Source organism: Mercenaria mercenaria, chromosome 4, assembly GCF_021730395.1.
Source record: "Mercenaria mercenaria strain notata chromosome 4, MADL_Memer_1, whole genome shotgun sequence".
NCBI classification, from domain to species: domain Eukaryota; kingdom Metazoa; phylum Mollusca; class Bivalvia; order Venerida; family Veneridae; genus Mercenaria; species Mercenaria mercenaria.
The window spans coordinates 65,489,206-65,508,922 of NC_069364.1; the positions used below are offsets into that span (position 1 = coordinate 65,489,206).

The 19,717-nt window shown below is 31.9% G+C and overlaps 2 protein-coding genes across 3 annotated transcripts; both read left to right on the forward strand.

Annotated features, from left to right (window-relative positions):
- Positions 1 to 429: 429 nt before the first annotated feature.
- Positions 430 to 7,206, forward strand: LOC123553460 (uncharacterized). Its single transcript, XM_053541552.1, has 3 exons — positions 430 to 645; positions 1,759 to 4,100; positions 7,109 to 7,206. The coding sequence occupies exons 1-2, from the start codon at positions 524 to 526 to the stop codon at positions 3,110 to 3,112; spliced, it is 1,476 nt and encodes a 491-aa protein (XP_053397527.1). The 5' UTR covers positions 430 to 523; the 3' UTR covers positions 3,113 to 4,100; positions 7,109 to 7,206.
- Positions 4,717 to 12,973, forward strand: LOC128556416 (uncharacterized). 2 transcript variants are annotated; one of them, XM_053541551.1, is made up of 3 exons: positions 4,717 to 5,269; positions 6,622 to 7,853; positions 12,144 to 12,973. In XM_053541551.1, the coding sequence occupies exons 1-3, from the start codon at positions 4,947 to 4,949 to the stop codon at positions 12,263 to 12,265; spliced, it is 1,677 nt and encodes a 558-aa protein (XP_053397526.1). In that variant the 5' UTR covers positions 4,717 to 4,946; the 3' UTR covers positions 12,266 to 12,973. The 2 variants fall into 2 exon arrangements, with proteins under 2 accessions (XP_053397526.1, XP_053397525.1); XM_053541550.1 differs by lacking the exon at positions 12,144 to 12,973 and having other exon boundaries at positions 4,718 to 5,269; positions 6,622 to 9,407.
- Positions 12,974 to 19,717: the final 6,744 nt, after the last annotated feature.

The window sequence follows — 19,717 nt, forward strand, 5'->3', positions numbered from 1 at the left end:
GAGAAAAAAGGGTGTTCCTTTGTTTGTAACATTAAGTTGCTACTAGTACTGTAACCCATATGAACGACTCCTCCAGAAGATTGTTAGTATTGTTAGGGGTATATATAAAATTGAAAGATATTGAGGACAGTTTCCATGGTGCCACGTGTAAAGCATCAATACGCATTACTTTTATAGTAATGTTAATACTTTTTGTAGTTGTATTAGCTTGGGCTCGAACTCACGACCCGTTGTTTCGTAATCAGTGTTACCATTGGACTATTGCGTCCGTTGTTGACGAAAGAGGGAAAGATTAGGTCTCATGACATGTGTACTACTTTTGACAATACCTGCGTAGGTTGTTCACCTTGTGTGACCTCGTTTTGTATTTTGATAACGTCCTACATTGTCCTACATTCAAACTTTGTGCGTGTTATCTTATCACATAAATAGAATAGAAGTGTTGTTTTGGATATGGGGATGGATAGTAAAAAATTGTAAACAAATTTCAATTGATAGCTTTAAATGAAAAAGAGTGAGTAAAATGGCAACAGATGGGAATGAAATCGCGGTAAGATGCTGTATACATGCTGTCAAACTATTGGACATGTACTGTAAGGATCACGATGAGGTGGGCTGTGCAACCTGCATGGCTTCAAATCACAAGTATTTTATTTTTTATATTACGCATATGTTACAACTTACATCTTGTATTTTTATAATTCAACAAAACGAGTGTCATAATAAGACTACAGTGTGTTAGAAAACAGTACATAATAGTTCACAAATTAGTACATAATATTATATGTTAATCTGACTTATGATTATGTGGAGTATCATAACAAAAGTAGTCTTGACATTTTGAGATAAAACTTACTTTTAAAAGTTAAAGTAAGATTGAGCCATTAAACTTATGAAAATACTTAAACAAAGCTTCCGTTTTCTTCAAAAATCCATGGACTGAGTCTTTGAAAATCTTACATAATGACCACTAAAACAGGAAATGTTATGTTTTTAAAATGCTCAGATACCAACTATTCTTACGAAAACTGCGATAATTATAACAACAACACGTGTGCACTATAAAATGTGCATGAAGTAAGTTTTACTTTAAAAATCAAACTTACTGCAGTCCCTAACAAGTTACAATTGAAATAAAAATCTCAGATGTGACATGAAATGTTGAAATTAAATTAACATTGAAAAAAACTTTTGAAAGAGGCTTTAACGTGAACTTTCAATAAGACATATCAAATTTTTGGACGGCCTTACTTGGCAGTTACATAAGGTTTATGTAATAAGATAACATATAACATAATATTTATTTTGAAACCAAAGAGGGCGTAGACGGTAGTTTACATTTCCGCTAACGTTCATAAATAGGTTCATTCAAACCTAGCCTGTAACATTTCCATTTGTAAACGTCGTATAGGGCGGCCTATGGTTTTACACTTTCTCTATTTGAAATCAAGCTATAAGTATATGAAGACATTGACCATTTTCTTTCCATCTAAGTAATTTATATCCAAATGGAAATTACATATCCACAATTTATTTCTCAATATTTTTTGCAAACGGATGTAAAAACAATGAACTGGTAAACCAAGCAAATCCTTAAGAATGGTTAACGGAACAATGATAACAAATAAGCAAGCATGGCATTTTTCGAACAAATTTGGATACAATAAAATTACTGCTATTGTCATTAATATTTTACACCCAATTTCTTTTAATACTTCTACTGTCCGTTTAACAACCTTACATGTTTACTTTTAACAGATCGTGCAAAAATGTCCATTCCATTCTTGACGATATCGACATATTATTTGAAAAATCCGACATTAAAGCTATCAACCAGAATTTACAACAAAGTAAAGAAACGCTTGAAAACATTGGACAGAAGAAAGACGCTGTCCTGGAAGGTTTAGATTTGTCAAAGAATGAAGCCAACGCAGCAATAGAAAATGTCAAAAGTGAAATTGTCGCTCTTGTTGAAAATATTGAAAAGAAGTCAACAGAGGAAGTTGAGAACGTGTACCAAACGGCGAAAACGTGTGTTGTAAAAGAGAGTAATGATGTCAAACATCAGGTTTGTAATCTCGAGAAAGTTACGAGAGATATACAAACATCAGATGGAAATAAGGCACAGCAATTTGTTTGCATGAAAATTGCTAATAAGAAAATTAAAGAAGCAAATGAAGTTGCGATGCATCTCAAAGCTGAGACAGAACCGAAAATTGCATTTAAAATAGATCAAAATATGCATGCGTATTTTCGAAATATGGCAACATTCGGGAAGGTAAGCGGCTTAATGCCAAACGCCGATATAACTAAACTCTATACAGTCGAGCATTACAAAGGTATGAATGTTAAATTACAACAGGATTATACATCTTGTAATATATTTGACTCTTGTTGGATAGAAGATGGATTGCTGCTTCTAGTGGATGCAAACAACAAAAAGTTGAAACGCGCAAACATTACAAGTATGACTGTAGATGGATACTGCAGTTTTGACAAAAACCCTTATGGCGTCTGTTGTACGAGTAAGCAAGAGGCAGTCGTTACATTCTATACCAGGACAAACTTCATCCAGTTTGTCTCCATTGGTTACCAGCTAACACCCTCAAGAAAAGTCGAGATGAATCACAATTGTTTTGGCATTGCTTATCAGGATGATAAGCTATATATCACAGATAATGCCAAAACAATATACATACATGACACGGCAGGTAACGAGTTACAAGCAATATCACAAGATAGTTCTGGCAATAGTATGTTTGGTAACACAAGACATATTGCATTGAATGATTCCATGCAGGGTATATTTGTTGCAGACTGGGACAGTGCAGTTACGATTCTCGGTGAAAAGTATCAGCCAGTAGCTTCATTCAGTGATTCGGAATTGTCCAAAGCGTCAGGAGTATGTGTAGATGATAGAGGAAACATCTTTGTATGTGGGTATCGTTCATATAACGTATTACAGATAGGATATGATGGCAAGAAGAGAGGCGTTGTCGTAGACAAGTCTCATGGACTTCAATATCCGCGGTCTGTCTGCTTTGATCCAGTCCAGTGCAGATTGATTGTTACGCAGGATAATGACATTGTAAAAATCTGTGATCTTAGCTAAATGCGAAATATTCATATAAAAATGAGCGGATTGTTTATGAATATAGAGTAAGAAATGTTCATAAACAACTTGACCTTTCTTCTAATTGAAGAAGCTGTTATGCTGCGTGTTTTCTGTTATTCATTGAAATATAGTAATATACTATATTTGAAATTTCCACTGTTTCAAACAACAGGTTATAAAAAGGGTGTTTAGTTTTAACTGGTGCAAATCTGGACATAATTACAGAGAAATGTAACGGATGAAATAACAATTACTATGCCTTTTAAAACGTAATCAATTACATAGTGATTACACAGTTTATAACTTTCATGAATGTACTTGAGTGTCACTGATTATATAACAATTAAATACTTTGTGTGCGTGTGAATATGAAAATATTGTGATTCAAAGATATCGAAGTTGAAACAACAAGATATTTGTTAAACTGATAATGTTGTAGAAAATATAATTCTTAGATAAAACCATGAATAAACCTATCTCAAACATTAAACTGCACTTTTACCAACAGTTCTGAAACATGACTATTACACTTAGATTTGGAATTTTAATGATTTCTCTCAAATGTGGAAATGTTGCTGAAGCAAATAAATGTGATGATAGAAATTTGCGTTAATCAATTGTCTCCAGGAATATAAAAAGGAGCTTGAAAAGAACGCACATATAGTCACCACACTATAATACATAGTTTGAAAATACATGTAATTATGAAATGTTAAACTTTATAGTTAATGGAATATGAATTTTGATAAGGAATTTGGTTTCAATTACTATACTTTTGCAAGACCATTGGTGGAATATGCAGACATTATATTTGATAATTGTACTCAGTATGAAAAGGACTTTGACAACGTCCAAAACAGAACAATTCTGTAAGGTGGTACATGATCCGTCACCAAATTATCCCTTTTTTCTCTAGATTCATTAACTGTATGCAGTGGACATTTAAACCGTTTCGCCTTACCCAGACTTCATTTTGCAGTTACCAGTACTGGCTTGGAATAAATAATCTGTAGAGATTAGAAACTCCCAATTTGTATCCGCTTTTGGGTCAAAATGTAAGAAAAGAGATTGAAAAGTCAAGCATAATTATCTATACGGAAGACAACAAATAGAAAAAAATCTTCATGCGAAAGTACCCATTTAAATTTATGTTGATCTCTCAGTCAGTACATTTTAGAAAAATATATTTCAATAATCATTGTGTCAGTGCAGTTGTTTCGAAGTTACACAGTATTCCTTTTAGATACGCCCATTTAATAACGGACGGGAAATGAACAAGTCTCTTAAACGCCGCTTCCAGATATTGTACCATAACCCTTTTTACGATGCTGATTACCTAACTAACATTTTACTTTCAGTTCTATATTTATCAACATAAAAGGGCATGAGCACGTACTTTGAATTATGGATCACTGTCATCTATTTGAGCCCATTACATTTAGTCCGTTTTTTTTACCAAAAATAAGCTCAGGAAAAGATCTTTATAAGAATCAGCTTTCGGTTCTGATTATTTTTTCATGTATTTTATGTGTTATATAGATCTTATTTGCACAAATATGTTACTACATATTTACATGTTTACAAGCAGTCACAGTCTTATCGATTTAACTACGAAACTATTTGTATGACCTAGATTGTGTTACATTTACATGATAACGTTTATAAACACGTCATATTAGCCGATAGATCTAGCTGTTACGGATATATTTATAAAAATGCATTTAATACTAAAACAGAACGTTTCAGAAAAATGATATAAACTGTTCAACAACATAATTATATCATAAACTTAAAATTGATTTCAAAGCGAAAGAGGAAGTAAATGATTTAAATGGCGACTGGTGGAAATGAACTCGCCTCTGATGAAATTGGAGACTTTCAATGTTTAACTTGCACTAATAAGACCGCTGTGAAATACTGCGTTGAGTGTCAAGGTAACTGTTGTCAAGTATGTGTTGATACACATTCACGCTTTCCTACTTTGAAAGGACACACATTGCTAGACAAATCAAATTGTCAGACGCCTGGAGTACCAGCAAAATTACCAGAAGTGCCAACAGAACGATGCAGAATTCACACTATCAAACTACTTGACATGTACTGTAAGGACCATGATGAGGTTGGTTGCACAACCTGTATGGCTCTTGATCACAGGTATACAGTTTATTTTATTGCGAACATGTTTCAATTTCTCTCTCTCTCTGTCTCTCTCGTTACCAATAAAAGAACAAATAAAGCATGTAGCTGCTAAGATGCGTTGGCAATGTTCCAATCGGATTAATAGAACATGACCTAGAATAAGATAGGACACAATCAGTTCGCCATAAATACTACAGTAAAACCTCTCCAGAGCGGCCATCTCTTAAGCAAACACCTCTCTATAACAACATCATCCAAATTTCCCTATTGTGAAATATACTATCAAATTTACCTCTCCAGAACAACAACCTCTACATAACAGTCAATATTTGTATCTCCCAAAGGGTGTTGCTCTACAGAGGTTGCATTGTATTACGTAAATTTGCTAATAATGTGATAAATCGTTTGATAAATATTTGTTCTGAATTTTAGTGTGAGCAGGCTTGCATATTCAAATCTGCCTGCTTAAAAACATAACTTTTGTCAAAATCTGAAAGACAATGCATGAAGTTTAGTATAATTCCTAACAGTTATTAAAGAGGCATTATGCGCATCTAACTGCACATAGTGTGTTTTTGGTGAATGCTTAATAAAAGCAACTTTCGGTTGCTGTGCATTTTAATTGTGTTAAATTAACGATAAAGCCGCATGAGTATTTGAAGTTGATGCTTTAATAAAAAAAGAAAACAAAAGAAATCGGATTAATAAAATAATAGTTCTTTTGTTCAATCTTCTACGCAACGATTTCCTTTAATATTGGTAGATATTTCTGAAGTTGAAGGGAAGCAACTCCTGCATGCTGTTTGACCTATCTTAAAAAGACCGTCCCAGTCAAAATAAGAAAAGTCATATTTGGAAAGTTATAACTTCGTACTGGAAGAGTTAGGTATAGTGGGTTAAAAGCTATAATTTTCTCCACCAATTTTACACACACATCTATTTCAGCTGGAATTTTATTTGAACAATGCGCATAATTCTACTTTAAGTAGTTTTGGTTAAAAAATGAAATCATCAAAAAATATTATTCCTAAATGTTGTTAAATTACTTCTAATAATAATGATTTTCATTAATGAATATATTTTGTTTTAGTCTATGTCTGAAATTACTCAAAGGCGTTGCAAGGCTAATGAAATCAACATTTTCAATGGTAACTTAAAAGATGTATCACCGATTTTCACCTCTTTCTTATTTCCCGATGGCAGCATGATATATATTTCATTTCAAACAATGGACATTTCAGGAGCATATCTAAAACTCTCATCCAATCTTTGAACAATAAAAGCTTCCGACGTTTGTATCAATATGTTTTTCTGGGACAATTGTTGTTTTTCCAGTAATGTCAGAGTAACATGTTTAAATTTTGCAGATCATGCATCAATGTTCATTCCATTCCTGACGATATTGACAGTTTATTCGAAGCATCTGACATAAAAGACATCAGCCAGAATTTACAACGCAGTAAAGAAGCGTTTCTGAACATAACCCAGAAGAAAGACGCACTCTTAGAAGGCTTAAATTCCTCAAAGACGGAAGCCAACACAGCGGTAGACGATTCAAGAAAGGAAATCGTCGCTATTGTTGACAGTCTTGCAAACAAGTCGAAGGAAGAAATTGAGAACTTATATCAAACCACCAAGACCCTTGTTGAAAAAGAGCGCAAAGAAGCAAGTCATTACGTTGGTGATCTCGAAAAATTTGCAGAAGACATACAAAGATCTGATGGAAATAAAGCGCAACAATTTGTCTGCATGAAAATTGCCAATCGGAAAATCAAAGATGCAAAGACAGTCGATCTGTCACTTGACTCTGAGACAGAAGCGAAAGTTACATTTTCAATGGATTCGAATTTACAGGTGTATTTCCGAACATTGAAGGAATTCGGGAAAGTAACCAGTCTAGTGTCTAAAGCAGAAAGAACTGAAGTTTATACAGTAGAAAAATGCAAAACTATCAATGTAAAGTTACAAAAGGATTCGTCTTCTTGCCAGATATTTGGCTCATGTTTAAATGAAGACGGGCCAGTGCTTCTGGTGGATTACAACAACAAGAAATTGAAACGCGCAAATATTACAAATATGGCAGTTGATGGATACTGTACTTTTGACAACTATCCGTATAGTGTCTGTTGTACAAGTCGGCAAGAGGCAGTCGTAACATTCTACTCATACACACAATTTATCCAGTTTGTCACCATTGGTGATCAGCTAACGCTCTCAAGAAAAGTTCAGACCAATCATCATTGTTTAGGTATTGCTTTTAAGGAAGATAGACTGTATATCACTGATAATTCCAATACCATCTATATACACGATATGGCAGGTAACGAGTTACAAGCGATATCACAGGATAGTTCTGGCAATGGTCTGTTTAGTTGCACCAGACATATTGCTTTTAAAGACGTCACGCAGGGTGTATTTGTTGCAGACTGGTACAAAGGAGTTATAATTCTCGATAAACAATTCCAACCAGTAGCAACATTCATTGATTCAGGATTGTCCAATGCGTCAGGGGTATCTACAGATCGTAATGGAAATATCTTTGTATGCGGGTACAATTCAGATAACGTATTACAGACAGGATATGATGGCAAGAAGAGAGGTGTTGTAGTAGGGCAATCAAATGGAGTTCGACACCCTCAGTCCGTTCTCTTTGATCCAGTAGGGTGTAAACTAGTTGTTACCCAAAATAATGATTTTGTGAATATCTTTTACCTTAAGTAGTTGAAAAATTTGAAAAGATACATTCAATGGACATAATATATATACGGCTAATGTAGTGTTTCTGCCTGATCTACTCCTGTGTAGTATAAGGGGAAATGTTTATTCTAAAGATTTCAAACATGTTACCTGTAGAGGTTATAGATAATTAGATGTACGATATCTTATTGCTTCTGTTTATCATATAATAATTAATTGTATATTTGTCAAACCTTCTTAACTGACAATCCTGCATCTTTAGCCGTTTGTTTGCTCCCATCTGTTTATAGTACGAGAGTCGCCAGATGAATTATACAAATTAATTATGCTTAATCAGAATAATTCTGAGGAGGCTGCTCAAGTTGCTACAATATTTCAATAAATTATTAGGAATATGTCATCACACTCATCCAAAGTTTGTGAGAGAAAAAAAAGCTGTATTTGATGTTTCTTATTACACGTATTCGAAAATTATATAGAATGAGGCTGACAAGTTTCAATCTACTCCTTTTTCATTAATGACATGTAAATTCAGTATGATTTGTAAACATGTATAATAATGTATCGTTGTTATCATTTTAGCCTACCCGCTATACTGATGCTTCAATTTATTATGCCATTACTATAACAACTGCCTGATAAAGGCTGACTGAGAAAAGCAGTCTTTCTCAGGTCAGTGACCTGAGAACACCTTAAATTGTGTAAAGTCCAAGGACATCAGATTGTAAGAGACCGGCCTTCTTTATTGTAATGCACGGATAAGTTATCGTATATTCAGTAATTCGTGCTCCTATAAAACAAAAATTAGAAGTTGTTAATAATGGCATGTGAAATAGAATAAGAGGTTACTGTCTTTTGAGAAAGGGATTTCTCAGACTCGGCTAGATATGGTCCGGAAGGAACTCGGGTAGCCTCTCTCATTCCAGAACCATATCTAGCCTCATCTGAGGAACTCTTTTTCAATAGACAGTAACCTCTTATTCTTTATATCTTATTTAAAGTAAGATACTTTTTATGTCATGAAATAAATGTGTATTAAAATATATAAAAATACAGAATTAAAAGTCCATAAAATGCATGAATGAAATGTGGACATATTTCTTTTTGTAATGTTTCATAAGCTACTTTAGATAACTAACGGCAGAATAGTTAAATAAAGATATAATGCACAACTAGGCATTGTGTTGCTATTTGATAAAAATCGTTTTAAAGACTTGTTATTTTTTATTCAAATTGTGTAATTTAAACAAGAGACGCAAAAGTAAACTCATTTTGTGTATTGAATCTCATATTGTCTTAAAGAATCGAAAATTGCATAGACCCATGAGGTGGGAACATTTCTTAAAACATATCCTAAAATTGTAACAAAACATGTTTTATGATCGCGACTTATGTTTAGCTCGTTTTGAAATACTTAATATATTAGTTTGTTAGTTAGTGGATGAGGGGTCCAGACTCCCAAGTGTCTGTGAAAAAAATAAAAAATAAGAAACTCTGGCTAAGCTTTATGATTAGAAATTAATCTATAAGTATATCATTTGATACAATAGAACACAAACCCCGTTAAGCTGTCACGGTGTCTGTTCTGTTCATAAGAAGTACAGAAAATGAAAACGTTTTAACTGCACTAACGAACTCTTGACTTAAACGGAACTCCTTGTTTCCAAGTAGTTTTATTTCCTGTTAAACATTTCAGACAACCAATAAGATGGATTTCTGTCATTAAGTGTAATTGTGTATAATTAGAGAGTCGATATTTTGAATGGGTAAGAGAGAGAAAAATAATAGTGTGTAACCATCTTTTGTCCACCGTACTGTCTAAAGGCCGATCGTGATCGAGGACTATTCACTAGGTTTTCGGAGGGACATGAAATCTGCAGTCTTAAAATCTAGAACTTGTCTGTAGACGTTATATTATGTGATACTTATCAGGCACAAGTAACAAATCCTCCGTTATGATTTTCTTTCAAAGCGACTCTTTATTTAGACCACTGGACATGTACTAATGACCACCTTTGATTAGAGAAAACATGTCTGTAGCGGGTTCATTTCAGATCAAAATAAAATTTCTTATGAATTAAAACTGCCTTTACTTAATACAATGTATACTAAATTTTGCTATTCCGTCGCTTACCTTACCAAATTCATTAGATGTCTTAACTTCAGGTCTGTATCCGCACTTATATGCTAAGTTCGTGTTTCTGTTTACTTCATTCAGTTGACCTCAATCAAAAGGTGGCAGTGGAAGTGGAGGTCATAATAAAAATGTATGCTTTGATGCTCCCATAGTCTTCACACAAGATTCAAGTTTCTTATTTCACTCAATCAGGGCAAGAACGATGGTTACCAACGTTATGTTACGGTTAAATACATAATCTCTCATTAGTGGAAGTTTGATGAAATATTGTTGACACTATTTGGAAGATACTGACATTTCCTTATTTATTAAATGTACAACGTATATGTTATAATATTTTCCCTTGTCAATATTGATTTTCTTTCTCATCAAGTTTACCATGCTCAGGACGTTCAATTTATAGTTTGACTTTTTATGGTATTGTTTATCCGGCATTTAAAGTTTGTACAAGCAACTTCTTAGAGTTGACGTATCGCATAAAAGACTAGTGCTGTCGTGGATGTATTCATCAAAATAAATTTAAAAACTTAAATCATTTAAGACGATGAATGGTAATTTGTATACACTTCATAAGGAGTAAATAAACGTTGTTGGGTTTAAACCGAAAGAGGAAGTAAGTATTAAATGAAATGGCAACTGGTGGGAGTGAGAACGCCTCTGATGAATTTTCAGACATTCATTGCTTCACTTGTAATAAAAACATCGCCATAAAATACTGTGTAGAGTGTCAAGGTTATCTTTGTCAGTCATGTGCTGATTTCCATTCACGTTTTCCGTCCATGAAAGGGCATACACTGTTTGAAAAATCAAACTATAACACACTAGGATCGTTGACAAAGTTACCGGAGGTGCCAACAGAAAGATGTAAGATTCATACAATCAAACTAGTGGATATGTACTGTAAGGACCATGACGAGGTGGGCTGCACAACGTGCATGCATGGCTCTTAATCACCGGTATTTTTGTGCTACATTTCCTGAAATCATGTCAGTTTTAGATAAAATAAGTATCAAGACAAAATACAACAAAGGTGTATTATTATTCAAGACAAACTTTGGAGTCTCTTAAGATGTGACACAATGACTGAAATTGGAACAAGTAGAAAAAATATTTATGATATATTTTTTTTATTATGTTCAAATATTCAAGTAGCATATCTATTTGGGAATCTAATTATCATTGTTTAATGTGTTGATAAGAGAGAGAAACATGCAATATAAGCCAGCAAAAAAGAAAAAAAAACATGAATAGATTTAAAAAGGCATAAAATACCTACCATTAAATATAAGAGTAGATATTGTTTAAATTCTAATTACGGTTTAAATTAACTTGTACAGAAGTCAGTTATCAAAAAAGTTATTTTAAAAACTAGAAACAGAATACGTTGTGTGAAAATACTTTTTAATATGAACTTATGATTGATTTATGCATTGACATAACTTGACTAGTATGTTTCAAATTGGCCGAACTCAACCTTCTGAATTGGAATTTGCAAAACCTGTCTAGTATGTTTCAAATTGTCTGGACTCTACATTTTGAATTGACATTTGCATAATCTGGCTAGTATCAAAAACACATATTTACAATTTTGCAGGTATGAGGATACTGATAAGTTTGTCTCCTCTTCTCAATCTGTAAAGATATAGGTTTAACAAGTACACTTACTGACATTATTATTGATATTATCATTCCAACTTCTTTTAATCACTGTAACACCAGTTTTTCAAATTAGAATGTTTACTTTTAACAGGTCTTGCAAAACTGTCCACTCAGTTCCTGACGATATAGAGATATTATTCGAGGAATCCGACATAAAAGATATCAGACAGAATTTACAATATTGTGAAGTAGCGCTTACAAATACAGGCCAAAAGAAAGACGCGCTCCTAGCAGGTTTGACATCCTCAAAGAAGGAAGCTGATATCTCAATAGAAAATGCTAAACGGGAAATCGTCAGTCACGTTACAAATCTTGAAAAGAAGTCAAAGGAAAAAGTTAAGAACTTGTACCAGACCGCCAAAATTCGTTTGGAAATTCTTCTTGGCAAGAAGAGAGGAGTTGTGGTAGACAAGTCTCATGGAGTTCAAACGACAAGATCTGTCTGCTTTGACCCCATTCAGTGTAGACTAATAGTAACACAGCACAATGATGTTGTTAAAATCTATTATCTTAAGTAAATGAAGCAGTTTCCATATAGATATTAATATGATTATTGTGTAAATAACGTTATTGTAAGAGAAAAGTCTATCTTTGTTTCATGTAATATAAACTTAAACGGAACCAAATTCCTCCCGATGAAAGATTGATATAATCAATAAGTTACAACCTCTTGATAATTATCATCTTGTTCTTGAATGAAATAGCCAGTGGTTACATTATATAAGACTCATCTTTTTAGATAAACGTGCGCACAATTAAAATGTAAACCTGTACGTTTTGCTTTGAACTTTACTGAGGTTTACAAGTTATTTATGACTTTTTGTTTGAACAACACATTTATTCATTATCAGCACATGGACGTGTAAATAATTTCAGCGGTGCAAATTGTAAAACCGTACGTAGCTTGGATAATAAACCATTCTACGAGTAAATCAAACTGATATGAAGTATTAGAGTATACTTTTGGATACTGTGTGCAAACACAAATATGGGAGGAATGCCAAAAAGACTCCACTGCATATGTTAACTTAGAAAACAATTTTAAGTGTTACAAGTATAATAATATTGAATATAAGACACTTAAGATATATAAGAAATAGACTTGGTTGCACGAGTTCGTTTTTGGAAAGAAACAATATGTATGTCAATAAATATGCAATGTATTTGGGTTTTTTAGAAAGCACCGTGTGACAAAGATTTGTTATTAAAAAGACTGTTTGAAAAGAGTTAACCTACTGCCTTCAAAAATTATTATAGAAATCAACATGTATTTCCCGTATACTTGTAAAAATTCATTGAACGTTGCGTAAGTGTCTTTGTTGAATTTATAAGTTGTAAGTACAATAGGAGAGATCGTGTTTGTATACAAATCCGGTGTATTTTCTATTTTTAGAACTGATAAGACAGTGATCGGGTGGGCAGAAGCCGATCGTCCATGTTTTTTGTAAACAGTGATGTTTTTCTAACGGTCTAAACTTTCTTAAAACACAAATTACATAAATAATTTTTTGATCCATGGAAAGGTTATAAAACAAGCAATTTATTGATTACTTTTAATTGTTATTTCGAAATAAAATGGATTAATTATGAATGCTTAACTTACACTGTTTTTCTAAAGGTTGTGAAAATCACTACACCGCTTTTAAAATTATATGTCATTTAAAACGGTTTTTATTTGAAAAAAGATATTTGGATACAAAAATATGAAGATCGTTAGTGTTTCAAATCTTTTTGAATTTTGAAAATCCATAAATGAGCAAAAAAGTTATTAAAAATTAAAAATTCTTATTCAACACGCAAACGGTGTTAAAAACATTTATTTTGCCAACCACCAGATAAACAGATGTTAACGCGTGACGTCACGGCGATCTCTCCTATACAAATAACACTAAGAAAAGCAAGCACTTGTAGAACAAACAACATAGACTGGCTACTTTAACAAACTAAGTGTTCGAAGGATAAACGTCCGAGTTCATGTATTTTATTGCCTGGAAATTCAGAAAAATATAAAAGCAGACACATTTAGGCAAACATAATTGTAAACTTGTTCATTTGTTTTTGTTTTATGTTTAGCGACGTTTCAACAGAAGGTGTACAATTCTGGTAGTTAAGGAGGTAGGTTACCTTGTTACCAGGGTAAATTCAAATTAGTTGAACCGCAGTGAGTGTTTGTATTTCGTGTAATTTAATGTTTTAACTGCTACAATCTCAGTTCCGTTTATCTCTGTCCTTTCAAGTACAATTTTTTATCCAGGTTTGAAGTACATGACCCTCTTAAGGTATTTTTTATAGAAAGAAGAAGGAAAATACGGATATTTAACACTTTTCAGTGTATTTTGGTTTCATTGTTATCCGTAGAAGTCTGCATAATTAATAGTTTTACTAGCATGCGCATTAGCTTTCTAATAAAAGCTTAAAATGTATATGTCGCGGGGCTCGTGTTTCCATGGTTACGCATTTTCTCTCATTTTTCAACCATTATGTATGAAAACGGGTTTTTCGACGGCTTCAGTGCCATTCTGTTATTGACCAACATGGAATATTTTGGTAATATGATTAGCAAAATAACAAGAACTTTACATGGTACTATGTTTTTCTTAAATTTTAGAGTAACCATGGCAACAGAGATGTTTAAAATAGCTTATATGTTGCTTTTTATCGTAATTTCTTATAAAAAGTATTATATAAAATTATCTTTCTTGATAATGTAGCTTTAAAACATCTTATTTCTAACGTTAGTAATATTTTCGTATGAACTGCAGTTAATTTAACAAATTTCACAGCTTAAAATACTTACAGCAGTGCCCGTCATCTGACATTTTTATTGAAAAATCGTTCTGCATGCTGCTATTATTTTCATGGATATTGTTGAAATGAAAATAAAAAGCCGAAGCTGTGTTCCTTAAATAGACCAGTGTCAGCGCTTTTGAATTTTACAATTAGACATATAGGTCACGGGTTTCGTTTCCATGGTAAAATCAATTTAATTTAAGACACCACAATTTTATACTGAAATTTGAACAATTTTATAGCTTAGTTTTAGTATTTAAGTAACAAATTATCAACGGAAACTTGGAAATAGGTATAACAAATCAAACTGCCCATTTTTTATTTGTAAATGACCGTAATAAGTTACCTTTCAGCCAACTATATTCCCAATCACATCAGTTACCATCATCCATTTTCTTACATTCCGCATAACATTTCAATATAATTACATAAAAGAAGCAAAATATTGATCATTTTTCAGAGCAAAAGACTAATAAAATGTATTTCAGCAAATAATGGCTGTTTAAAAATAGTTTAAATAAAGAAAAAGCACAGAATAACGTACTTTCAAAATAAAAGCTATTAATTTTGCGCGGTAACTGACACGTAACGTCATGACGTCAATGACGTCATTTTAAGGCAACAATGTTTTGAAGCGTTTCTGCGGCAATTTATTCATTATTTCTGCATTATTAAACCATTAAACATAAGATCGGAGGCAGGTTCAAGATTTATTTCCAGAAGAATGGATATACAAACACATTTAGTTTGTCGTAAACGTCGTCGTAAATCGTCACGTTAGCTTCCGGTTGGACATGCGCACTTACAAAAATTAAGGTAACCTACCTCCTTAATGCAGCTAGTGCTCCTGAATGATACTCTGCCAATGGTTACATAGTCTCCGCCGGTAACTTCCCATGTTTCGCAGAAAAAGGGGTAAAGGGACAAATGGTTTCGCCCAAATATCTTTATGAAATTTTAATGGAAAATTTCGTCAGGATCGAATCCCCCCCAGCGTCCGCGATCTAGTTTTCCATTCGTAAGTGGAAGGGTTCCAAAACAGAAAAGGGATATCAAATTGTTGGCACATTCCCTTTTAAATATTAATAGAGTAATATTATATGTCAAAAAGGGGAGCAAAATTTAAAAACGAAGTTAACTTAAATTTGGAAGAAACTACGGGGGAGTTTAGTAAAAATGTCAGATTTACATCCCCTTTTTCAGGGGTGGAAATACCAAAAAAAGTTTAATGGGACATTAAGTCCGAAAAAAATTTGTGCATTCCACTTAAATTTGATGAAGTATGTCTGACAGTTGTTTCTTTTATTCGGTGGTTCTATATTTATAATCTTGTAAAAGGATTTCCAAGAATATTTGACGGACGGGCCCTTTTTCCCCCGCAAGTCACTCCCAACTTCCAAACGGGAATGGAGGGAAGATGAATTGTTTCAGACACAGCCCCCTTTGTCATCGTACGGAGAACAATCTCGTGTGTACGTTTTGTCATTTGGGCCCTGATTTTTTCAATTTTAATTAGCCCCCCCTTTTCTAAAAACCAACACCGGAAAATTCAAATTTAAAAAATCAAACCAACCGTTTTTTAAAGAGAAACAGATTTTTTTATTAAAAAATACAACTCAGGTATTTGTCCCCATGAAAACTTATTTTATATAAAATATATTTCATTTAAAACATAAAAAAACTTTTAAAAAGTGCCCTGTAGCAAATATACCAGACAAGAGAGAGTTTCCCGCGCGGAGTGACAATCGTATGCTGGATTATTCTTTATAAATACTGGAGTAATAAACAAAAAAGTTTGTATTGTTGGAAAAACAACGGAAAAAGGGGAATTAAACACAAAAAATTAAGTTTAATTTTTAAAACACCCGATTGATGGGTGAAAAAAAAACCGGAAAAAAAATTCAACACTAAAAAAAATATTACTTCGCATTCTTCATCATATACTAAAAAATCATATTTGAGAAAAAAAAAATGACAAAATCCCCCGCTGTGGCTGCAAAGCCCCCGGGTGGGGAAAACTTAACCTTTCCCTTTTCTCATTACCCCGGGGGCCCTTCAAACCCAGGGGCACACTTATTCGTCCCTTCCCAGTTAATGAGACAATCTCATCCCCCGTTTGGGGGCCCTTTCCCACGTCTCAAAATGCAGGGAAAGGTTTTCGCCTGAAGAGTGAAAATGTATGAAAATAACGTGATCAAAGTTCGTCACACGGCCCGTATTTCAGTCGGACATTTTATAACTTCAAAAAGTTTAAAATTTCAAAAATTTTCCAAGTATTTGTTTAAATTTATATGTTTTTTTTTTAAATTTTTTTAATTTTTAAAATTTTTGAAAAATTAATTAAAAGCATGAAAAATGTTTTTAAAAAATAAAAAACACTGTAAACATAGAAAAAATATAAATAAAACAAATTCAAAGAAACGCTTCGAAGGGGAAAACCCTTTTTAATTATAATATCGATATTTACAAAAGTTTATACAAAGCTTCATACCCAAAATCTTTTTGGGAACAAAAAAGTTTTTATTACCCCGGGGCGGGGGTTTCGATTCCGGACCGGAGGTTTTTTTTCTTTTTTTTTTTTGGTAAAGGGGGGGTTTTTTAATATTTTAAAACATTAATATAAAGAATAAAAAAAACAAAATATTGTGTAAAAGAAAGGGAAAATTTAAAATAGTAAACCCTAAATAGCGCAAAAAAAAATGGTTCTTTGTTAAGAGCCAATGTGCACCCTGTGGTAATATAAAAACACAATTTGTTAAACGTCGGAGGTGAAATTTGAATTAAAAAAGCAATATTTACCTTTATTACTAAGAAAGGTTTCTTTGCGGGGTTTCCCCGTTATTGGGGCCCCGAAACGCTTGATAATGGAAAACCCCCTAAATGAAAGATGAGTATGTAGAGTCATGATATTGTTACAGTTCAAAAGTAAGAAAACAAAAATGCGAAAAGAAAAATGTTTCCGACAAAATAACACTAAATCAAAAACTTTTGGAAAAAGATTGCAAAAATTTAGTTGTAAAACCTAAAAATTTAAAACGAAATACAAACTTGGTTCGGCAAAAACAAAAGTAAAAAAACGGAAAAGGGGGTTCCCTTCCCCCCGAAATAAATTGGGTGATGAATTGCAGAAGAATTACACAAAAATTTAAAAAAAAAATTTAGGAAACGAAGGTGATAGTTAAGAATTGCGAACGGGGTTTGCTGATTTAGTTATATGAAAGCTTTTTCAAAATATAAAAAAGGAGAAAAGTATTGTTAACCGTTTTGATTTTTCATAAATATGTTTGGGGTTTTCCTTAAGCAAAAAAACCGGAAAAAAAACTTTACTGAGCTTTTAAAAAAAATTTTAGAAGGACGATTCCATAAATTTTGGGTAATAAAGGAAAAGAATTTTTATAAAAGTTTGAATAAATTTTTAAATAAATATAAAATTAACAGTACCATCTTTTAATAAAGGGAAAGGCTGGTAATCAAAAGATTTAATAGAATTTTAAAAAAGAATAATGTGGAAATATTTTTACGCAAAATAAATTATACTTTTTGAAAATTTGGAAAAAATGGTTGTAAATATAACAAAACAAAAAAATTCTATATAAAAAAATGCCCAACCGAAGCAGAAAAAACTTAAAAAAGGACAGTTTTTTAATTTATATGGGGTTTAAAGATACCAAAGAGTAAAGAAAAAATTTAAAAATTTAGTATCGGTTTCGTTTAAAGCAAATTTAAAAAGACATTTTTAAAAAAGGGAATACCCCAAAACTGGACAGAGGAAAAATTTTAATTTAGGGAATTTAAAATAAAAACCCCCGAAAACACTATTAAAGTTTTTAAATGAGAAATTTTTAAAGGTTTTTTTTATAACAAGAATTTTACCCTTCACAAGAAGTTTTTTGAATAAAAAAAGTTATCAGAAAAAATTAAGAAAAAAAAGCTTTGAAAAAAGGAAAAGGTTACAAGAAAAATTTAAATTTGGGGTTCCATTAGTAATTGGAAAAAATTTAAAAAATTTGAAAAAAAAAATTTAAAAATGAGAAATAAAAATTTAATTTTTAAAAGGGAAATAGAAACAATAGATCTTTAAATTATTCACCTAATAAAATAGCCGTGTTCAGAAAAAGTTAAAATTTTTGTGGGAGGTAAGAAAGGGGTTTATTTTTAACAACAAATATTTTTAGTTTTTCAGCTGCTTAGCATTTTTCCACTTTCCCTTATTTATGAGTTTTTGGTGTTGTTCCATCAGAAATTACCTATTTATTAATAGAAAAAAAATTTAAACACAAAAAAGCTATTTTTAAAATTACTCACACAAAATAAAAAAACTTAAAACCAAAAGCAGGGTTTGCGGCTTTATGTTAAAACCCTAAGTCCTAAAAAAGAAAAAGAAAAAAAAGTTTTTCAAGATTTTTTTTAAAATCTTTTAGAAATGCGAAAAAAAAAAAAATTATTTAATACTTTTGAAAGATAATGAAAAAATTTAAATTTAAGGATATAAAAAAAAAAAAGAAGAAGAGTAGTATTAAATTTTTGTGTGTTTTTTAGAGTTTTTTTCTATAGTATATTATTTTAAAGTGGTTAATGAAAGGTAGATAGAATGTTTTAACCCAAAATTATCTAGCATTTGGAGAAAAAAAAATGAATCCAGAAAAATTTTTAATATATTTTTTAAAAATCAAAACTTGAAAAAATATTTAGCGACGAAAAAAAAATATGTCATTGTAAATTACAAAATGTTTTAGATCCTTATTTTCAAAAAAAATTTTTTTTAAAATGGAAATGGGGTTTGCTTTTAACTGAAGAAGAAAAACTGAAGGTTATGCGTTGCCCCAGACCAAATAATATTCAAAAACAATCCTAAAAAAGTTATTGCCCCAAAAAATTGTGATATGATGAAGAGAAAACAATAAAAGCACTTATCAAAATCTAAAGACCGATATTAATTCTGGGTTAATAACAATGTGTCCCCAAAGGGAAAAAAACCCAAAGTTAAAAGGGGAATATCAAAAACCCAAAAAAGAAAAAATTTAAATATTTTATTTTTTTAAACTTTTTTTATTTATTATTTTTTTTATCTTTTTTTTCGTTAGTGTTTTTTTTTTTCTAAATATAATATATAGATTGAAAAAGAGAATTAAAAAAAGCAATTTTATATGAAATTTAAAATTTTAAATTTAAATATAGAC